This window comes from Chamaea fasciata, unplaced genomic scaffold (assembly GCF_029207755.1).
Source record: "Chamaea fasciata isolate MVZ Bird 193981 ecotype frontalis unplaced genomic scaffold, bChaFas1.0.hap1 SCAF_20, whole genome shotgun sequence".
Taxonomy (NCBI): domain Eukaryota; kingdom Metazoa; phylum Chordata; class Aves; order Passeriformes; family Sylviidae; genus Chamaea; species Chamaea fasciata.
Genome location: NW_027094105.1, coordinates 7,527,775 through 7,548,502, shown reverse-complemented (window position 1 = coordinate 7,548,502; position 20,728 = coordinate 7,527,775). Strand labels below are relative to the sequence as shown.

General features: G+C 55.7%; 2 protein-coding genes across 2 annotated transcripts; one reads left to right on the top strand and one right to left on the bottom strand.

The window, feature by feature from the left end:
* The first annotated feature begins 4,597 nt into the window (after window positions 1-4,597).
* On the top strand, window positions 4,598-9,458 carry SLC2A6 (solute carrier family 2 member 6). Its single transcript, XM_066201534.1, has 10 exons — window positions 4,598-4,775; window positions 5,269-5,431; window positions 5,600-5,806; window positions 6,436-6,535; window positions 7,069-7,280; window positions 7,418-7,570; window positions 7,852-7,960; window positions 8,198-8,374; window positions 8,631-8,776; window positions 8,863-9,458. The coding sequence occupies exons 1-10, from the start codon at window positions 4,675-4,677 to the stop codon at window positions 9,016-9,018; spliced, it is 1,524 nt and encodes a 507-aa protein (XP_066057631.1). The 5' UTR covers window positions 4,598-4,674; the 3' UTR covers window positions 9,019-9,458.
* A 1,175-nt stretch (window positions 9,459-10,633) lies between these two features.
* Window positions 10,634-20,728, bottom strand: CACFD1 (calcium channel flower domain containing 1). The gene is made up of 5 exons (XM_066201536.1): window positions 19,923-20,728; window positions 15,285-15,357; window positions 14,742-14,867; window positions 14,525-14,632; window positions 10,634-14,148 (listed from the first exon to the last, which is right to left on the bottom strand). The coding sequence occupies exons 1-5, from the start codon at window positions 20,047-20,049 to the stop codon at window positions 14,055-14,057; spliced, it is 528 nt and encodes a 175-aa protein (XP_066057633.1). The 5' UTR covers window positions 20,050-20,728; the 3' UTR covers window positions 10,634-14,054.

The following is a 20,728-nucleotide window of genomic DNA, read 5'->3' as shown; positions in this document are numbered from 1 at the left end:
GCAAGGAAATGATATGTTTTGTTTTCCTCTTTTTTTTTCCTTTTTTTTTTTTCCTTTTAAAATCATATTAAACAGGCAAAAGCCACACAGAGCCAAGGAAGGAGCAGGCAGCAGCTCTCAGGAATTTAGGGGGGAGATTTTTTTGTCCCAAGCGTAAAGAAATCCAGTCCTTGCCATCAAAGACAAAGCAACTTCAAAATACCCAGCAGAAGTGGGCAAGGGAAGGGGGAATCCAAAAAATCCAGGTTGTGGCATCACAACAGGCACTGCTCCAAAGCCTGGCCCAGCAGCTCCAACGGGACACAGTAAAAATAAAAGTGGGCTTAAAATTCTTCTTCAAATAATTTTATTTATCCTGCCACCTGCCAGCAAACACAGGGTGTCCAAAACCTCGCTGGTGCCTCTGGATGTGCAGGATATTTCTTGCAGCTGTTCTTAAAATTCAAATTTTAGCCCCTGTGGCTGCATCCTGGATGTGGGCTGAGCCTGGCAGGGGCAGAATCGTCGTCCCAAGGTCACAGGTCACCAGCAGCCTCTCAGGCCTTTCCCAGAGACATCCCCGCAGGGATTCCCGTGGATGTGCAGCCCTGTGCTCACCCAGCACCCAAACCCCATCCTGGCTCAGCACCAGGGCACTGGGAGACATCAGGGCCCATCCCAGCTGGAAGCAGTCACATCCCAGCTCATCCTGCCCAGCGCTGGATTGTGTGGAAAATCCAAAAGCACAGAGCCCCTGGGGACACCCAGCCCCGCCTTTGTCACTGCACAGGTGACCCCGACCACAGCGCCCAGGCAAGGCAGGACGGATCCAAGGGGGGCAAGAATGTCCAGGGTTCTCTCCCAGGAGCCACCACAGCCCTGGGGACATTCAGCACCCAGAAGCGTGTCCTGCCCTGACACTGCTCACACCCAAAGCTGTCACAGAAGTCACAGTGAGTGACAAAGTCACCACACGGCATAGGAAGGGCTGGAAACCCAGAACCTTTCCCCACGTCCCCTTTTCATCTGCTGTCCCAGTTTCACTTGTACCCACGGCCGCTGGAGTTTGTGGGTCACGGGATTTCACACAACCTCAAAAAAAGTCCCACAAGCAGGTTAAAATATCCCACTTTTGGTATATCCCCCACCCAGCTGGGGGGCACACACCTCTTCCAGCTCATCCCAGCTCCTGGGTTAGCCGGGCTGGAAGTGGGACACCAAAACCCCTCACTCCAAGCATGGGGAGGTGAACAACTCTTCCATTTGCATGGAAACAAGGAAACCCCCCAAATTCAACCATTTTCTAACTTATAAATAACAAAAAAAAAAAAAAAAACCCAAATAACCTCAATGGGAAATTCTAATTTTGTTTGGAAATGTCATTTCCAAATGGCACACGAGAAATCACGCTCGCACCCAGCCCTGCTGACAGGCAAATATTTATCCCCACAAAATTTCCACATAAACCCATCACTTCTGTCAGTGGGGCTGGACACTGGGAGCAGAGTGGGAAGGCAGGAAGGGGGAAGGCAGGAGGCACAGGGGGCACCAGCCCTGCCCAGCAGGTCAGAACCACAGCAAACCCCTCTCAGATGACTGCAAGCTCCACCAGCCTCATTCCAAGGCAAGATGCAGCTTTTCCCAACGCACTCACAGCAAAGACTGAATATTTTTTCGAAACTAGTTGCACCTTTTTTCCAAAACACGCAGCCCATGCCAGCCTCTCTTCCCAAAACCTGCAGCACTCCATCATTCATCTCTGAGTCAGAGCGGGGAGGATCCTGTCCCACACACATTTCTCAGTCTATTAGGCAGAGTTATTCCTCTGCTCTGAGTTTGGATACTCACAAAGCCATTACCATCTCTCGCATGCACATCCATCATCAGGCCTTCAAACTCCAGAAAGCCCCAAAAAAAACTATTTTCCACTCACCATGCAGCCTGCCAGGCTCTGTTCTTCTACTCTGCGTTCCTTCATCCATCGAAAGGCGTTTCAGCAAGTTCAGAGTCGGACAAAATAAACAGATGGCAGCCTGAAAGGTGGTGATTTTCTCCTCTGCAGGGGGAGTGGGGTGAGGGATTCAGCCAGGGAAGAGTTGAGCTCTGTCTGCCTGGTTGGAAAAGCGAACCTGAGCTCCAGGTGCTGATGCCCACGGGGAGCTTAAGGTGCAGGCTTTATTTCCCAAAGCCGTGGGGATTTTGGAAAGCTGAGGGAGGAGCAGCTGGAGCTCCTTCCTGAGCTGGGAGTCCCCCAGTTCCACCACCCAGGGGTGTATCCAACACCAGGCCAGACCCCACCTTCACCCCATGTGTCCCCAGCAGCCACCAGGCACTCCCTGCACGGCTTCACAAACCCAGCACACGCTGATTTGCAAGGAAATATTTCATCATTGTACCTCTGCACCGCCCTGATGGCTCCTCAACAGGGACCACGCTCCCCAAAATCACCCGCTCAGCAGCGCCGTGCTCAAAAGCCCAGCTCTGCTCCAGCCTCAGGAGGTGTGGGGGATGAAGAGAGAACCATGCCTGCCCCAGGCCAGGGCAAACCAGCCCCGGGGCTGCCCCGACCCAGCACAGACACTGAGCGTTCTTCCATCCTGACCCGGAACTCACCAGCTCAGACTCACGGCAAGATTTATGAAAGGATGTGGCCAGATGAGCGATAGAGATGGATAGCCCCGAGGAGTGACTGATTTCTCCTTTACAAGAGGGATAGAAATTAATTTATGAATTGGGTTAGTTGAGTTGCCAAGTGGCTTTGATGCTGGTTATTTTTTTGCATATGTTCGTGATCTATCTCCCAGCTGTCAGAGGGGGAGGAAGGTCCTGGGGAGCTGGAGCAATGCATCACTCAGCCGAGGCAGCCAACAGCTCTCAACAAAACCAGCTTGCCCTTTAATCAGCCAGGGATTGCTCTGCTTTTCCCAAAGTGGGCACCTCAGCCCTCCCCAGCTCACCCTGGAGCTGGTATTCGCTGCAGACGTGGAGGAGTCACTGCCATGTGAAATGGCCAAGCACAGCCCACCAGAGACAAGGCTGCCACTGGGGCTGCTTTCACCTGACCCAGCCCTCGTCTGGTCTGGAAGGACCCACAGCAGGTCAGGGAGATCTGGAGCAAGGTGGCGGATCTTTTATTCCTTAGGAAAAATGCACTTTTAGGAAAAAAAATAATAAAACAAAGGGCAGAGTGAGGATGTGGTGCAAGAACGTGTTCCACCAGCCTGAGGGATCCCCTCAGGGGACATTTAGGGACAGCCCTGCCCGGGGGCTCAGCCCCGAGCCCAGAGCAGCACAGACAGCAGCCCCCCCACCCCGAGCTGTTACAGGTGCTTGGAGGGTTTTCAGGACACAAAGCAATTTCCTGCTTGAAGCAGTTGACAAATCTGCACAGAAACTGGAGAACCCTCTGTGTGTTCAGGGGTGGATGCTGCAAAATCATGTCGTGGGAGTCAGCCCAAATTCATGGAGCAAAGAGCAGGCAAGGGAGGAAACTGATGGTGTCTGCTGGTGGAAGGGGAGCCCCGAGCACAGGGACCAGCTCCAGGTCTGTTGTGACCTCCCTGCTCAGACCAACACAGAGCTGGGAATTTTTTGACTGAGCTGTCTTGCCCACCCCTCTGTCCCCCTCAATCCATGACCTTTCTTCCTACGGGGAAATCAGAGCCCCGAGTGCCTGAGTCAGCTGTAAATCCCCTGCAGGATCAGACAGTAAAGGCAGCTCTTTGTGGTTGCAGAAGGAGAACCAGTTTGCACGGAGGGAGGACACAGCAGCTCCTGAGGTGTCACTGCAGCTCCCACGCAGGCTTGGGGATGCAGAAACCATCCATGTGTTCCAAAAAGCACCAGGGCCCAAGGGGAATGATGGAAACAAGAGGAGCACTGCAGCAGTTTGGGGAAATAGGCCTTTTGCTCATTAAATCCAAGCGGCTTTGGGTTCAGAGTTAGCAAGACACAGACTGAGCCCTTTCCTACAGCGCGAGTTTGGACCTTGCAGACCCCCAGAACCGGCACAACGCTGCCCAAGGAGCCCTGTGGGGTTGGGGGATCAGGGTGAGGGGGCAAATGCACCCATGGGCGGCCTGGAGCCCACCCGTTGTGGCAGAGATGCTGCTGTCTCCTTTTCCATCCTCATCGCTGCCTTCCTCCCCATCCCCTGCTCCCTGTGCCCACTTCATGTTCACCTCCCTCTGCTTTCCTCTCCTTCCTCTTCCCCACCTCTGCTCTACACTGAAAACCCTTCCCCAGGGTGGCTCTGGAGCCTCCCACAGGAGGAATTTTCCCTTGTAAATAGAACTGGGCCAGTCAGTTCCTCAATGGCAGAGACGTGGCCTCGGCGAAGGGACGTTTCTGCTGGTGAACGCAGCTCTGCCAGGACCATCCCTGCAGTGGGAGGGTTTGATGTCCGTGGGCAAGTGTCACTGCAGTGGGAGGGTTTGGTGCTTGTGGGGCTGGGCTGGGTGAAGTCTGCAGGACACCCCTGTCACCGTCACTGTCACCCCGCTGCTCTGCCTCCTCCTGCTGGTTTTCCGGCCCCCCCAGTTTCCTGCTGAGGGGCAGCCGGGTGTAAGCCCACGAGGCACAGATTTCTCTGATTTGGCAACACCCGGCACAGCCTCTCTCTCCCCTTTCGCTTTCAGCTGCCTCTTCCTCCCCTTCCCCCGGGCTGCCCCAGCACCAGCACAGCCCCACAGGGCCATGGAGAGCGGGGACCGCCAGCCCCTCGTCAGGAAATCCAGCTCCTCGTACCGCACCTTCCCCGAGAGCACGGCCAGGAGGCTCGACAAGGAGTACCTGAGGTGAGGAGCAGGCTGTGGGGGCTGTGCCCCCCACCCCGAGGGCAGTGGGGAGCTGGGGGAAGAGCTGTTCCAAACTCCTGCCGTGCCTGAGTTGCTTTGGGATCTCATCTTGCCCAAGGTGGCTGGATGAGCCCACTTGGAAGACTGATGGGTTTGTGGGACTCTTACGGGGGGATGAGCCCCTGCTGGGGGGCACGGGGGCTTTGAAAAGAGCCTTTTCCTTGCTCAGCCGGATGAACCGGCTGCCGCTGGGTCCGTGGTGTCACCCAGCTCCAGCTTCTGCTTTTCTTGCCTTGTTGAACCCCCTGAAAACCCCCTGGCACAGGGGGAAGCACCAGTGCAGCAGGAGCTCAGAGAAACCCCACCAGCCTGGGGCTGTGCAGGGCCATTTCTCAGGAAAATCCCTCCCTGGGTGTCACCAGAGCCTCGGCAAAGCAGGGTTTGAGTTTCTGCCGGCACCCAACACGCCCGTGTCTCTCTGTGCCTCCCTCAGGAGCCTCCACAACAAGCGGCTCTACCTGGCCGTGTTTGCCGCCGTCCTGGGCAACTTCAGCTTCGGCTTCGCGCTGGTTTATCCCTCCCCCGTCATCCCTGCCCTGGAGGCTCATCCCAGCCCTGCGCTGAGGCTGGACCAGCACACTGCGCCCTGGTTCGGGGTGAGGAGCTGGGGAAAGGATGGGGGCACAGCTGGGGGATGCCCGGGGGGATGCCAGGCTCACACAGCGCCCTGGTTCGGGGTGAGGAGCTGGGGAAAGGATGGGGGCACAGCTGGGGGATGCCCGGGGGGATGCCAGGCTCACACAGCCCCTCCGCATGCCCCGCAGTCGGTGTTCACGCTGGGAGCGGCGGCGGGCGGGCTCAGCACGATGCTGCTCAACGACTGCCTGGGCCGCAAGCTGAGCATCATGTTCTCGGCTCTGCCCTCGGCGCTGGGATACGCGCTGCTGGCCGGAGCCCAGGGCCTCTGGATGCTGCTGCTGGGCCGGGTGCTGACAGGCTACGCCGGCGGAGTGACCTCCGCCTCCATCCCGGTAACGTGCCAGGGGAACGCAGGGCAGGAGGTGCTGTGGGTGAGCTGGGGGTTGCAGGGCAGGAGGTGCTGTGGTGCCCTGGATGAGCTGGGGGATGATGCTGGGGGGCACCCCGCTGCTTTTGGGAGGCATCAGCAGAGCCCCAGGGCTGTGTCTGGGCCAGTGGGGATGGGGAGGATGCAGCAGGGGATGGGGATGGGGATGGGGATGGGGATGGGGATGGGGAGGGTGTACACACTTCACAGCCCTGGTGTGGAGTTGAGCCCGTTGGTGCTGCACTTCCTCGCCTGCAGGAAAGACAAGGCAGGTCCTCAGCCCCTGCTCCTCCCAGCAGTTATTTCCTCCCAAACACCACCCTCGTGTTTCACGCAGAGGGGAAGGCAGGAGTTGAGTAACACCAGGGCACCTCTTTCCAGTAACGGAGGCACTGGAGCACCTCTCCCACCCCGGGGGGAGAAGGGAGGTGGTGGTGCCCGCCAGGCTGTCCTCTCCTCTGGAACCATCAGGTCTCCACCGCGAGAGGGCAATTCCCTTCCCCAGCAGTTAGGGTTCACTCTGGTCACAGGGCAGGAGCAGCGGGTGACGAGGGGACACTGCAGCTCTGTGAAGTGTGCATTGTCCCCGTCCAGGTTTACATCTCGGAGATCTCCCACCCGGGGGTCAGGGGGATGCTGGGCGCCTGTCCCCAGATCATGGCAGTGCTGGGCTCCCTCGTCCTCTATGCACTGGGCAAGTATCTCCCTGGGGTCCCGGTGACCAGGCCAAGACTGTGGGGAGCGGGGGGGGTTTAAAATAAACAACCTTCTCAGCAAGGGGAGGGCTTGTTCTCCTCACAGCCACCACCACAGCTGTGCTGAGGGGGCTGGACAGGGTCATTCATGCCCCTTGCCCTGGTGTGTGTGCTCTGAGGGATGAACCCACAAGCCCACATGGACCTGTGGCCATCGCTGTGCTCACAGATCCAGGTCCTGACGAGGTTCTGCCAGGGCTGAAGGGCAGCACATGACGATATCCCTGTGCATCACCTGCCAGCACGTGCCCTGGTTGCTGCAGGATCTTGCTGGATACCCTCAGACTTGCTGGAATTTCCCCATACCATTCTGCTGTAATAGGGGAGAATACATTTGAAACCTTGGGGGTTTTATTATTACTGTTTTTTTCCTGCTGGGTTTATTAAATTAAATCATTGGGGTGCCCAGGTTGAGGCAAGGCCAGGACAGCCATTCCTGAGTGTTTTCCCCCTAACTGTGCTGCTCTGGCAGGGCTGGTCCTGGACTGGCGCTGGCTGGCCGTGGCCGGGGAGGTGCCGGTGTTTGCCATGGTCCTCCTGCTCTGCTTCATGCCCAACTCGCCCCGGTTCCTGCTGTCCCAGGGCAAGGAGGAGGAGGCCCTGGGCTCCCTGTGCTGGCTGCGGGGTGAGGACACAGATTATGCCCGGGAGTACGAGCAGATCAAGGACAGTGTGAGGAAGCAGGTGAGGAAGCTCAGCACGGGGAGATGTAACACGAAAACTGCAAAATCCATCCCCTGGGCAGCTCCTGAGCCACCTTCTGGATGCCAGGTTGTTCCTATAAGTGTTCTCACTTGTATTTCTGCCTCTCTCCCCTCCAGAGCCGTCGGGTTTCCTGTGCTGAGCTCAAGGACCCCTTCCTTTACAAGCCCATCCTGATCGCGGGGGGAATGAGGTTCCTGCAGCAGCTCTCGGGGGTCACCTGCATCCTCGTGTACCTGCAGCCAATATTCAAGAAAACATCTGTCATCCTGGTGAGCCCTGGGGTTCAGCTCCTGCTCGGGCTGCCTGGGCCTTCAGTGAGAGTTGCCCAATGCTCCCAGTTCGCTACAGACACAAAATTCTTTTTTAAAGGATCTGCCCTGCTGAGGGAGGATGGGGAGCAGGACTGGCCCCACTGTCACACTGCTCCTCCTCTGAGCTTCAGGCTCATCATCTCCAGTCTCCTGCTGGGACAACAGCCTTGGCCAAGTCAGCAGCAGCTGTAGGGACTTGCCCCTTCCCCCAGCTCAGCTTCCCCACTGGTTTTTTGCAGAAAGCAGAGTACGATGCAGCTCTGGTTGGCCTGGTACGTCTGTCCGCGGTGGCCATCGCTGCTGTGTCGATGGATAAAGCTGGGAGGAAGATTCTCCTTTTTGTGTCAGGTACGGCTCCCTCCACTTCTCCCACTCTCTTCCCAAGGGAAGTTGTTCTTGAAGGACTTTCAGGAGCTCTGCAGGTGTGCAGGAGTGGGAACTCCAGCCCTACAGAGCTCAGGAAGGGAGGCGGGGAGGTCTCTTTCCCTTGGGGGTGGTTCAGCTCTTCAGCAGCATTCCCAGGAGCTTGGCATGGAGAGGATCACTCACCCATCATTCCCACTGTGCTGCTGCCTCTCTCCACAGCTGGGGTCATGTTGGTCTCCAACCTGACCATGGGGCTCTACATCCACTTCGTGCCAGCTTCTCACAACGGCACCAACGTGGCCAACAGGACCCTGGTGAGCTCTGCCCACCTCCCTGCTGAGCCAACAAACTACATCACCCTCATCCCCCTGCTGGCAACCATGTTCTTCATCATGGGTAGGTGCAGAGAGCACAGGACTGGCCACCAGCCGGGGGAGGGTGTTTCTCATCCAAGGCAGGGGGATGTGGAGCAAGGAGATTGGGTTTGGGGTTGGAGGGAAGAGCAAGAAAGGTGGCATCTGAAGTCACTTTGAGGAATGACATGAATGGGAGGGATAATGATTGCTGGGGTTGCAGGGCAGGACTGCTCAGGGCTCTTCTGCACTCCTTAGTGACCTTCAGAGCCTGAGCCCCTTCCCCTCCTCCCCTGCAGGTTATGCCATGGGCTGGGGCCCCATCACTTGGCTGCTGATGTCGGAGATCCTCCCTCTCAAAGCCCGTGGGGTGGCCTCAGGCCTCTGTGTGGTCGTGAGCTGGCTGACAGCCTTCACCCTGACCCAGTTCTTCCTCCCAGTCGTGGTGGGTACTGCCCAGGGGGTGCCCAGCAGCCCCTCCTCAGCCCCTCTCTGCACCAGCTCACAGCTGATTTCTGCCCCGCTTTCCAGAACGCCTTCGGCCTCGAGGTGCCCTTCCTGTTCTTCGCTGTCATCAGCGCTGGGAACATCCTCTTCACAGGCTGCTGTGTCCCTGAAACCAAAGGCAGGTCCCTGGAGCAGATCGAGGCCTTTTTCAGGACCGGCCGGAGGTCGTTCCTGAGGTAGGAGCTGCCCTTGCCCAGGCTGGAGGGCAAAGCAAACCTGTGCTGCTGGAAGTGGAGGCTGGAGCTCCGTGTGGGAGAGGAAAGGGCAGCAATGATCCTCTTGCTCTGGCTGTAGAAGCTGCCAGCTGGAGCTTTACCTTCTCTTCCTGTCACCCAACACTACTTGCTGCTCTCTGTCAATCCTTGGGATGGGAGCAGGTCACCAGGGCCAGGCTGGAGATAAAAGTGTCCTGGAAGAATAAAGGTGTGGCTGTGGACAGGAGACCATGGCTGTCCTGTGCTCAGCAGCCTGAGAGTCTTGAGGGCTTGGCTGGAGCCGAGTTTACAGCTGGAGCCATTCTGGCAAAAGCTCATCATGTAGCTGCAGGAATAAAACAGTTTTGCCTCCAACTGCAAGACATGGCCTTGATTTGCAGAGAAGGGAGAGATGGGAGAGGCAGAGCAGGCCTGTGACAAGAGGACCACAGAGGAGTCTCAGGCACTCAAGGACCGTGAAAGAGGCAGAGCCAGATCTTTTGTATAAAAAGCCGCCACGTTTTATTGCTCTAAAAACACACACTACACTAGAAGCCTAATGAACAAGACCAAATACAGTTCACAAAGAAAACCCGGGACAAAAGAATGGGAACGGACAAAACATTCAGCTGTAGTGCAAGTGATTCCCTGTGGGAAAGACACAGTGAGTACTGACAACACTTTGTGCTGGGCTGGGTCCTTCCCACCCTGGGGTTTGACCCACCCACAAAGAGGGAGGTGGACGTGCCTCCACCTCCATCACTTTGAGATTTCAACTGCATAGTTAGTAGCAAATCAGTCTTACCCCTTTCCTGTGTGTCCTGCAAGATTAGGAACCTTTTTTTATAATTACTGTTTAGGGCTAACCCGAGGTAAAACACGGCTGCAGGAAGTGGTTATGGCTGTGAGGAACAAATGGCCTTGCTCAGCCCAACCTGAATCCTCCCAAAAGGGCAGAAGCACAAAGGCTGAGCTGGGACATGAAGTGCCCAAGCTTCTGAAATGCCCTTGGCACCCCGAGGGCTGTTCCTGGGACGTTCAGCCTGCTGTCACAAGGACGCAGGGGGTAAAACAGCATGTTTGAGCCAGCCCTCCAGATGTGCCAGCTGCCATTTTGACCTCCTGCAGCAGGAGATGAGAAATCACCTAAAAGGAGATGTGCTTTATCACAGCATTAATTTAAAACAGCCCAGGACAGAGGGACAGTGGTGGGCCAAAATAAAAAACACAGAAAACATTCAGTATTAAACCTACCCTTTGCTGCTGAGACCCTTTTCCAGAAAGATGTTCAGCCCTGGCTGGAACACAACTTTTTCTAAGCATGGCCTGACTACAAGAGGTCTCAAGAGCCTCTGGTTTCCACTGACCTTCTGAAGATCAGGATTCCTGGCAGCCCTGTGCTCGAGCATTCTCTTTCTCACATGGCTATGGACCAGGTCTTGATATCTTCCCTTCAGTGAAACCCTTCCCTGAAGACAGTGGATTTTTTTTTCCCCTGAGGAAAAAAATGACAGAGATGAATTGAGCTTCCCAGGGCTCAGCTTAAGGAGGAAATGCCCCACTAGGAAACGAGGTTGGACTTTTTGGCTCCTGAGAGAACCTCACCGGAGGAGCATTTTCTGAGTGACCTCCTTCCTTCAGCACAGCAACTCGGAGGGCTTCTGCTACAACGTTTGGAGTCTGAGAAATCACAGTGGCTCTTTCCAGAGGTAGAATGGTGTTTTTATTCACTGCACACACAGAGAATCAGTGGGTGTTACAAAAGCAGCTCCTGCCCAGAGCGGCGAGCTCTGCTCTGCTCTCGGTGCCCCGGGGGACACGGAGCTGCCACGCACGAGTGGCAGAGGCACGGTGCATAAATGCTGCCCCGGTGACTGCTGTGTGACAGGCCACTGCTCCCCGGGGGTCCTTCCACTCTCAGTGCCAACAATTCAATGTTCTCAGCGCATCACCCGCCCCTGAGCCCTCACATCGTCTCCTTTCCAAGGCCTGGAGGGCAGAGCCACCTCCACAGATCCCCTGGGGATCAGTTATCCGGCCTGGATGTCCTCAGCAGGGGTTGGGTTGAGCCTGTGAAACCTCCAGAGCAGGGTCTGAACTTCATTTGTCCTTGCACAGCTCCAAGCACCCCGAGGGTGCCCCTAAACACAACTAACAACCACCATGCACAGTTTAACTACTGTGATGCTACTACTCTAAAGCTCCTTCCTTGTCTCCACCACGTGGAGGTGAGACCAGCCACTGACTGTCACTGCAGCTCTCACAGGCCATGGGTGCTGTCACCAAGCCTGTCTGCAATGATGGTCTGGCTTGGCTCCAAACCTGCACCAGGCAGCCAAAATTCCCAAAGGTTCCCACTGCAGACAGGCCCCTGTAGGAGTAACCACCCTTGGAGCACGGATCTGACACCTCCAGCTGTGACAGGCACAGACACTTCAAGCACTGTGGCCAAAGGCTCCAGCCCAGCTCTCTCAGGGCAGTCCCTGAGGCCCATTTTCAGCTCAGGGCACAGCTTTGCCACCCGCTCATGGTGGCAGATGGATGCAGATTATTCCCAGGGTCAGACCCTGCTGCCACAAAACTGTGACAGCACTGCTGGGACTTCTGCCTCGGTGCCAGGAGAGCAGAGTGGAGCCTGCCCACGCCAAGGAGCCCTGCAGGTGACCTGGAGCAGCACCCACCTGCGCCAGCCCCAGGGACCATGGCAGGAGGAGGGACACACGAGGCCAGCGAGGGTCCCACCAGCTCTGTGCTTCCTCAGAGCACCCTGGAAGTCTCAGCCCTCTGAGCTGTGCTTTGCCTTTGGCCTCCTGACACTAAAGCTACTGCAGAACTACTCACAGAGCAAAGCTGTCACTACCAGAGACATTGACATGCATCAGTCTGCAACATTCCTCTACTAAACACTACAGAACTCCCCACACCCCCCTGAAATCAAAGCGCGTGCCCATTCCTGAGGCAGGACTCTGCCCTTGCACCACCCAGAGGTAATTCCCACTGGAGTGTCCCACATTCCTGCTGCAGCATCCATCCCATGCATTGCATTCAGCACCCGGGATCAGCCAAGGGCTGGGGGCTCCAAACCAGCACAGCTTTTATGGAATAAAAAAAAAGCTGCCTTTATGGAAAAAAAAAAAAAAAAAAATCCAGGCTGGTGGTGCCTGCTCTGCATCCCAGACAAGGGATATTGGAGCAATCCCAGTTCAAAGGCAGGGGGGAAAAAGGGGCTTTGCACAAAAAGGGTGCCCACATCCAGCTGCAGGGGCCTCTGGAAATCCTCTGGTGGGAATCCTCACAGCTCCTGAGCTGCAGGGAAGAAGCAGCAGCTCACAGGAGCCTGCAGCTTGAGGAAGGGCAGGGTGTAAGGAGAGTTTACAGCACAGACCCCTCTGACAGACAGCACTCGGCCTCCAGCAGCTTTTCTCAGACCACAGCACAACCCCTCTGTACCCAAGGACTCAAATGGGGACACAGAGTGCTGGTGGCTGTCCCAGTCCAGCACTAACAGCTCAATTTTCCTCCCTTCTCTCTCCCAGAAGAGGGGGGAAAACACAGTTTGTCAAGCTTGTGGCCAAAAACAAGACAAAGGGGTCAAAGGACAACACACTTTTTTTCAAGAGTCTGAGAAACACTCTGAAGGCTGAAATTGGATTTTGCAGCAGCCAGGGTTGTCCCTGGGTTCAGAGACCCCTGGTGAAATGAGGCAGCCCTGTGAAGGACAGGAAACAGAGCACTCCTTTCTCCCATATCCAGAGAAAATGAGTCCCATCAAAACACTTAAATAACTAGAAATAAATTACTCCCCTTTTTTTCCTAATCAAAACACAAAGCAACCATATAAAAATCAAATAAATTAAAATCCCCAGGGGAAACAGCGATGAGAAGGGGGGGACCTGGACCTAGTTTTGTACTGCGTGGTACAAAGCAAACGGAAAATACAATGTGAAAACCACAGAAAGAGCCTGGAATAGCAAAGTAAAACATCCCAGCTGTCCACACTGGAATGGTGCAGCCTCCCCTCTGTTGGCACAGGGAGGATGTGCCACCTTCCCATACAAAACCAGCTCAGGATTGATGCAAAAAAACCCACAACCCCAAGGACAAAGGCTGTACCAGGCAAGCAAAGAGCAGGTCCCTCCACAGAGGGATGCAGGGGGGTAACAGGCAGGAATGCTCTTGCACATCAGTGACCCTCACACCAGCAAAAAACCCCACGTGGATCAAGAAACAACATCCTTTTCAGCTGAGGTACAGCAAATATTGCTTCCCTTCTGCCCCAGTAAAAGAGTGAAGCTTAAGAAAAGTGCCCTTATTAAGACAAAGTAATTAATCCTTATAATTTAAGTAAATTTCAGTAACTGCCCGCAGCTGTATCCAAGAGGAAGCAGGGGCTGTGCTTTGAGGGTCCCAGGATCTGCCCAGCAGCTCTGGCAGCTCCCCTGCAGAGATGGATTTTTATCTTCAGATGGGTTTTCGCGGGAAGTCCTTTCCCGTGCAGCAATGCCTCCAGTGCCTGGTCCCATCATTAAAACAGTGGAAGAAGACCAAGCTGAAGCACCAAGGGGTTTTGCAAACCCTGGGTTAGGGGTTGTACCTGGGAAGGGCCATCCCAGGGAGTGTTCCTGAACACGTGGAGCCTGCACTGGCAGGTTCTCTGTCCCTCCTCACCCATCCAGAGGGCAGTCCCCAAAGGGGCACACCAAAAAAAAAAAAATAAATAAAAGGCTGGGAAAGCAGCACTCAGAGAGCCAGCACCTCTGCAGCAAAAAGAAAAAAAAAAAGTATTAAAAACCAAGGGCACTGTGAGATATTGGTTTGAGGGTTGAGGAGAGAAGGAGCGATGTGCTGAGGTCTGGCTGGTGGTGTGAGGAGAGGACACAGCCTGCCCCAGCCCCTGAGATTTCCAGTTGCTGCAGCATCCAGGGAAATCGTGGTGTGGCAGGGAGTGGAGAGGACAGAGAGGAGGGCAGAGTGGATTCATCATCTCAGTGTCCAGGAGATGCCACCCCGAGCTCGTGTCCTTCAGAGAGCCTGTCCCTCCAGGGTCCCCGTGAGCTTCTCTTCATCCATCTGCTTCTGCTGCTGGTGGATCCTGGCGTAGGAAATGGCATCTCCCCTGTGGAGAGAAGGGACAGCGCGGTGGGCATGGCAGAGATTGTCCCAGCTGGCGCCTGGCCCTCTGTGCCAAGGGATTCCAGGAGTGAAACCACACTTGCCAGCCCTCTCCAACCCCCAAAGCTGCTCTCTGCCCCAAGAGCTGCAGAAAAGAAGAGTGGCACCCTCAGGAGAACCTGGCGTGAACTCCCAAAAGCTCAGAGCTCCAACAACCCCGGGCACCTTCCCTCCCAGGGCTCTGAGACGAGGGCGACTTTCTCTGGCCTCATTCACCCCTCAGCACGGTTTGTGCAAGAGCAAAGCAGAGCCTTAGGGAGGACAACGGAGCTCCATCCGCCCCTCCCCTGCCCTCCACGAGCAGCTGGACCCCCTCTTACTTCTTCCCGAGGGCCGAGAGCCCGTAGAGCACGCCGGTGGCGAAGGCGATGGCGTTGCCGAAGAGCGTGGTCAGCGTCAGGCTGAGCACGACGGGGAACACGGCCATCCTGGAAGGACAGGGGCAGCCCTCAGCGCCGGGCCCCGCTCCCCACGGCCCGCGGGGACGTTCCTGGCCCCGGGCTGTGCCCGCGGGCGGCCCCCCAGCACCGTCCTCACCCGCAGTAGAAGGCCGCCTTCTGCCAGGCCCGCAGGCGGTCGGCCCGGGCGGACACGGCGTTGGCGAACTCGATGAACTGGCAGCAGAAAGGGGCCTCGCACAGGAACAGGACGAAGGCGTTGAGCCTCCAGAGAGAGCAAACCAGGGTTAATCCTGCCTCTAATCGCCCAGAGCGGGGCTCGGCCATGCCCTCCAAGTCCCACAGAGAGCAGACACTCCATGCAGGTGAAGGGAATGGTGAGGCTGGGCCTTGCTCTGCTCCCCCCTTCTTAAAAAACTCCAAAGTTCCAAGCCCTGCTGCCCCAGACTTATTTTGGACAGGGGGATCTCAGTATTTACCTAAAAATGCATAAAGAAATAATAAAGATAGAATAAACCCAACATCTCAACCTGCCTGATGGAGCAGGATCTGGCAATTCCCAGAGCCCGATGGATGCTTCATTCCCACCCATTGGCCAAGCAGGTCAGCTTTGCCCCCCTCAGTGGGGTCTGGTTAACAACACCTCCCTCCCGGCAGGAAAATGAAAAGAAACCCTGCTCACATCATCCACACGCCGGCAGCGATGTTCAGGGGGTTGATGGTGACACAGTTCCAGAGACCAGCACAGGCACAGGCTGGAAAGAAAGAGGTTTTCAGTGACCACCGTGACCAACCCTGTATGCCCTTGGCCAGCAGCTGTGGGCACTGCAGGGCAGCACGGGATGGTGGGTGGAAAGGTTTGGTGGCCCAAAAGGAGCTTGGAATGTAGGGAAGAGCCCTCCTCTAGTATCCTTTTGCTCTGAATGCTGTTCCAACAATTATTTCCCTTGTGTAGAACAACGTCTGCTTCCACAGGGAGTCCAGGACGTGCACCCGGATTTGGTGTGCCAAGGAATTGCTGCTGCTCTGTCCCAAGGTAAACAAGCAGTGCCAGCAGGTTCCACCTCTGAGCGGCACAGGGCAAGTTCAGCAAAAACGTGACTTGCACACAGGCAAGTAATAAACACAGCAGAGGTGAGCCCAGCCTGTGCCACTCACTGCTGGTTCTGTCTTCACCAGAGACGGGCAGAAAAGAGCCAAGTTTGGGTCTCCGTTAATGCAAACGGGAGTGAACAAAGCCCAAAATAACCCCAGTGCTCCTGGCTCTGTAACTCAGGGAGAGGAACCAGGCAGCAGCGACCCAGCTGAGCTGCATCCACCTCCTTGCTGCCTCATTAAACTTGCAGAGTGTTCCTGGCACCTGATACGGCCCCTTCCCTCCGCCAGTGCCAGAGCCGGCACCGGGAACTCGAGCCCAGGTGGGAGGGCAGGAGACACACTCAGCAAACAACACCACACTGCAGAACTCCAGCTAAAATTAATTCTATAGCCTCTAAAGGGGATGATGGAGAGCAGCAGAGGCCCTTTCTGAGGATGAGACCAGCCCTGGATTGAGGATTTTGAGTGTGTGCTGAAGGGATCCCTGAGCAGAGCTGCTGCGAGCAGCCCTGACCTTCAAAAGCCTGGCACATGCTTGCAAAGGTTTCTTTTAAGCAGGGGCTGCTGAATCCTCAAAGTTCCTTTAAAAATAGTTATCCTTGTTAACCAGGCTGGGCAGCAGAATTGCAGGCAGGGACAGGACAGATTGAAGGTCATCCCACGAGCAAATGACCTCCTGGTCTTAGGAAACACCAAAAACACGTCATTTTTTAACACTTCCTAGAACTAATCCCACAGGACCCAAAATCTTTTGGAGAGTCCTGCAAGAACAAGATCAGCTAGCAGAGGGGATATGCCAGAGGATGTGCTAATACCTGTGCTCCAAGGGCACTTCTCATCCCCACAGGGACTGGTGTCAGTGTCCCCACACTGCAGGGGAAACTGAGGCACGGGGGTGGGATGAGCTGTTCACGGTCACACGTGTCAGACAGCTGGAGAGGAGCAATGGCAAGCAGGATTCCTGGGAGCTGTGGGCAGCATGGAGAGCAGGGCACAAAACAGGGGCTTCTAATTCCCTGTGAGCACCAGACCCTTGGATGCTGATGGAAAAGCAGCTCAGGGGAAGCACCCCAGGCTTGTGGCATTCGTTGTCCCCCAGGAAAGGACATTCCTAACAATAATGCTGAGTGATTTTCTGGCACTTTATAATTAGCAGAGCAGACAAAACCTCTCAATTATCCCTCAAGCACAGCCAGGGTTGTGCCAGGACCCTGCCTTGCTGAGCAGGGTAGCAGAGCACAGAGGCCTGGGCAGCTCCCAGCAGGTCTCCATCACACAACAAACCAAGGGAAGCAGAATGTTCTTTCCCAAACAAGGGGGTTTTTTTCTCCTAATCAAACCAACCAGGGGTTGTTTTGGCAGGTTTCTGGTTTGGTTTTGTCCCCAAACACTCCAAAACAACCCTGCAGCACCGTGTCCCTGCAGCACTCCTGGCTCAGCCATCACCCGGGTTGCCAGAGGACCAATGACCCAGGAAGCAGAGCTGAGCAAGCCCCACGTCAGCAGGAGCACAGAGCAGCAGGGAAGGAGTCAAAGGTTTGGGATCACAGGAGCACTGCCCCCAGAGCTGCTGCCAACAGCCACAGAGACACAGACTGGGTGACCTTGGGTCTCCGTTGCAGAGATGCCTGTCCCACAGCAGCCTGGTACATCCTTGTCCCACCGGGGCAGGAGCTGATCCCAACCTTGCCAAGCCAGAGATTTCTTTTTAAAATATTTTCTTTTCAAACAGAGGCCTCACAACAGGGTTAAAATGCAGATAATGCTCAGTGGCACGTAAGCTACGGGAGACAGACAGCCCTGCCATTTGTTTAACTGCTGTCCCATCTCGAGTCCCTGAGGAAGCACAAATAACTGGGAGCTAAAATGAGGGGGGAAGGACACCCTTCCCTACAAAGGCTCTATTCATTTCCAGCAGCTGGTCACTGTCCTCGACACAAGCCTATTTTTGCTCCTAGAGCATTTTACAAAAGCCACAGACTCTCCTCGTCCCATTACAAACAGGAACACGAGGGAGAGAAGGGACTTGGCCAAGGTCACCAAGCCAGCGTGAGCAGGAGCCAGAAACGGATCCTGAACCTTGTCTGTCTGGTTCTTGCTCCAGCCCTTGGATTTTTCTGGCTGAAGCAAGTGGTGGCTGCAGGTGTTTGCATGTGGCAGATGTTGTCTGCTGGTCTCACCTCCACTAACGAAGTTTCTCTTCCTTTCTGAGGGAATTTTTCCTTCTGTAAGAAATAATCCAGCCCTGTAGCAGCGTTACAATCCAGTTGCTCACAGTCCTTATAAATTAGCTGTGTTCTTTCACAGCGAGCTCTGAGAACAGCAGCAAACTCCAGCCCTGCTGGTTTATTCATCAGCTCTTCCCCAAACCCACCTTCAACAAGGTGATGCTGAACAAGCAACACTTTGAAGAGGAATGCTGGCAGCACTGGGCACTGGTTGTTTTTTCCACAATCCCCCTTTTCCCTGTTCATAAGGAGAGTTTGTGCCTCGTTCTCTGCCTGATAAAGAGACAGTCAGGGCTCCAGAGCCAGCTGTCACTCCCCAAATCTTTGGCAAACCCTGTTAAGAACCTGGCTCTTCTTCCAAAAGCTTCTCCCAGACTCACCCAAAGACATAAAACTCTCCTCTTTCCTGTAAAAACAAGCCACGAGGTCGCAGAGCTGTGAACAAAAGGTTGGGAAAATAATCCAAGTACAATTCAGCTGCTTTGAAACACGAGGACAGAGAGGGGGAAAAGAAGAAGTTTGCACTTTCAAGCCACTCATGAGCTGCTGTAGCACGAGGCTGGCAGTGTCACCAGCTCTTCACCCTCCATCCACATCACCCTGAGCTCTGCATGGGATAAAACAGCAGGAAAAGCACTGGGGCTCCCACAGCCCGTGGGAAAGATGCTGCTGCTCTGAACCTCCACCTGGGACCTGCTGCACAGACACTTCCCAGCTGGTTCTCCTGGCTGCTGGCCGGGCCAGGAGCGCGGGGGCCTCCGGGAGGGCACGGCGAGGCCGGGGCGTCCAGCCCCTGTAAGAGCAGCCCCACCAAATCCTGTCCCAACAAATCCTGTCCCACCAAATCCTGTCGCACCTCCAGAATTTCAGCAATTAGCACATGAAACGGTGACAGCAGCACAGGTTTTACCAGCCTGTCTAAAAAGGGTTTTCAGGAGCCTGCCCAGTGATACCCCTGCAAATGTCAGCTCCGAAAACATCGTGGGGTTGTGCAGGACAGTCCCAAGGCAAAAGGCAGGCACGGGAAGGGGCAGGGGGAGAGAGTGATCAGACACAAAGCTCCAGCTGATGGAATAAATCAGGGCTGACTGCGCTGGCTGAGAAACTCTCTTGTTTAACTTGAAGTCATGGACCTGAAGCAGAAGAAATTCTCCATCCTGTGCTCTGCAGGAGCTCAGACTAAGCGGTCATAACAGTCCCTCCTGCTTTTAAGAGCTATTAATCTCTCCACAGAATGTAGCAAAACAGCACTCCAGGACAGGCTGATTTCTGGCAATGTTGCTGAGACTCATTCCCTGGGAAAATTTTTTTCAGCAGCAGGTAATTCCGAGCGCAGCCAACTCACTCTGCGTCTGCAGCTCCGTTCTCTGTGTCCTACCAAACCCCTTAAAAACACACAGCACAACCCAAAACCATTCTTCACCTTCAGTAAAACCCACGGGCAGGCCTTCTGCAATAAGCAACAGGAGCAATAGGAAATAAGGTCTGACAGTGAGAATGGGGGGGGAAAAAATAAGTTGGAGGAACAAATAAACACCCAAAAATCAAACAGGATAAACCAAACCCTGCGGCCACCCTTCCAGCCCTGTCCTGACCCCCCTGAGCCTGGTGCTCACAGGAAAATCATCTTTGCCTGCCCACAGCCCTCCTGCAGCACCAGGGGCTCAGCTGCTGCTCCCATCACTGCCACATCCAAGAAGAAACTCGGGGATTTGCAGATTGCCCCGTGACGTGCCGGGTGCCAAAGTTCAGCTCGGTGAGCACAGAGCACGTCCCTCCTGGGCAGCCGAATCCAACCCGGCTGCAGGCACAGCCAGCGCTCTCCCTTCTGCCCCAAACACGGCAAACCAGAGCTGGCACCAACCCATCACCCCAAAAACCCTTCAGGGCACAGCACGCCCCCGTGCCAACACGACCCCCGAGGAGGTGGCGGGACCCCGGCAGGAGCTGTGCCATGCGGGAGGGGGCAGGCAGAGGGAAAAGGGGATACTCACACATGCCCCCGATGACCCCGGCAATCCTGCAGAGCCACCTGTACCACCAGGTCATGCCCTCATCGGCGGAGGCGGCCGCTGGCTCGGGGGCTGCTGCTGCCGGGAACTGCTCATCCTGCGAGCTCATCCTCCCCCGGCTGCCGGCGGCTCCGCGCCCTGCTGCCCACCTGAGCCCGCAGGTGTCACCCCCTCCTCCGGCCAGCCCAGGGGACGGCCCCTAAAGCCAGGCCTGGCGCTGTCCCCGTGTCCCCATGCAGGGCGGCCCCCCAAGGGCTGACAATGGAGGGTGCTGTGGCTGCGGAGCGATGCCAGCGGGCCTGGAGCCGCTCCACTGCTGTCTCGAGCTGCATTGTGGGTCCCCCCCGGCAGCAGGCAGGGCTTTGGCTTTGATGTCACTTGCATTAAAAGGCTGTGGGCAGAGCTCTGCTGCTCGTATCCATGGGCGCAGGCACAGCCACGCACCCCAGGGCAGCGCTGGATGCCCCCGGGAATGACCGGGTGTTGTCATCCAGGCGAGCCGGCGTTTGCTTTTCCAGAAAGGGAAACGGGAATCCTCGCACTGACGGGAACGGAGCGCTCGCTGTTGCAAAATTCTGCTCGCCAGATAAGAGGGCTGCACTCCCCTTATCTGGCTGGAATCGGGTTTTCTCCCTAGAAATGGGAGCAGAAGGAGCACTTTGCAAGTAGATGCCCCAGCTGGCAACCTGGTGGTGTCCAAACGGGACAGGGGAACACCCTGAACTCTCCTGAAATGATGAAGGCAACAGCTGCATTTTGTGCAGACGAACATGGAACACAACCAGAGC

Bases quoted from the DNA above. Each gene is read 5' to 3' on its own strand.
- SLC2A6 (XM_066201534.1), top strand. From the start codon at position 4,675: ATGGAGAGCGGGGACCGCCAGCCCCTCGTCAGGAAATCCAGCTCCTCG. The intron at 4,776-5,268 runs GTGAGGAGCAGG...TGCCTCCCTCAG, and splicing joins CTCGACAAGGAGTACCTGAG to GAGCCTCCACAACAAGCGGC. The intron at 6,536-7,068 runs GCAAGTATCTCC...CTGCTCTGGCAG, and splicing joins CCTCGTCCTCTATGCACTGG to GGCTGGTCCTGGACTGGCGC.
- CACFD1 (XM_066201536.1), bottom strand. From the start codon at position 20,049: ATGAGCTCGCAGGATGAGCAGTTCCCGGCAGCAGCAGCCCCCGAGCCA. The intron at 15,358-19,922 runs GTGAGTATCCCC...CTTTCTTTCCAG, and splicing joins CGGGGTCATCGGGGGCATGT to CCTGTGCCTGTGCTGGTCTC. The intron at 14,633-14,741 runs GTGAGGACGGTG...CTGTCCTTCCAG, and splicing joins AAGGCGGCCTTCTACTGCGG to GATGGCCGTGTTCCCCGTCG.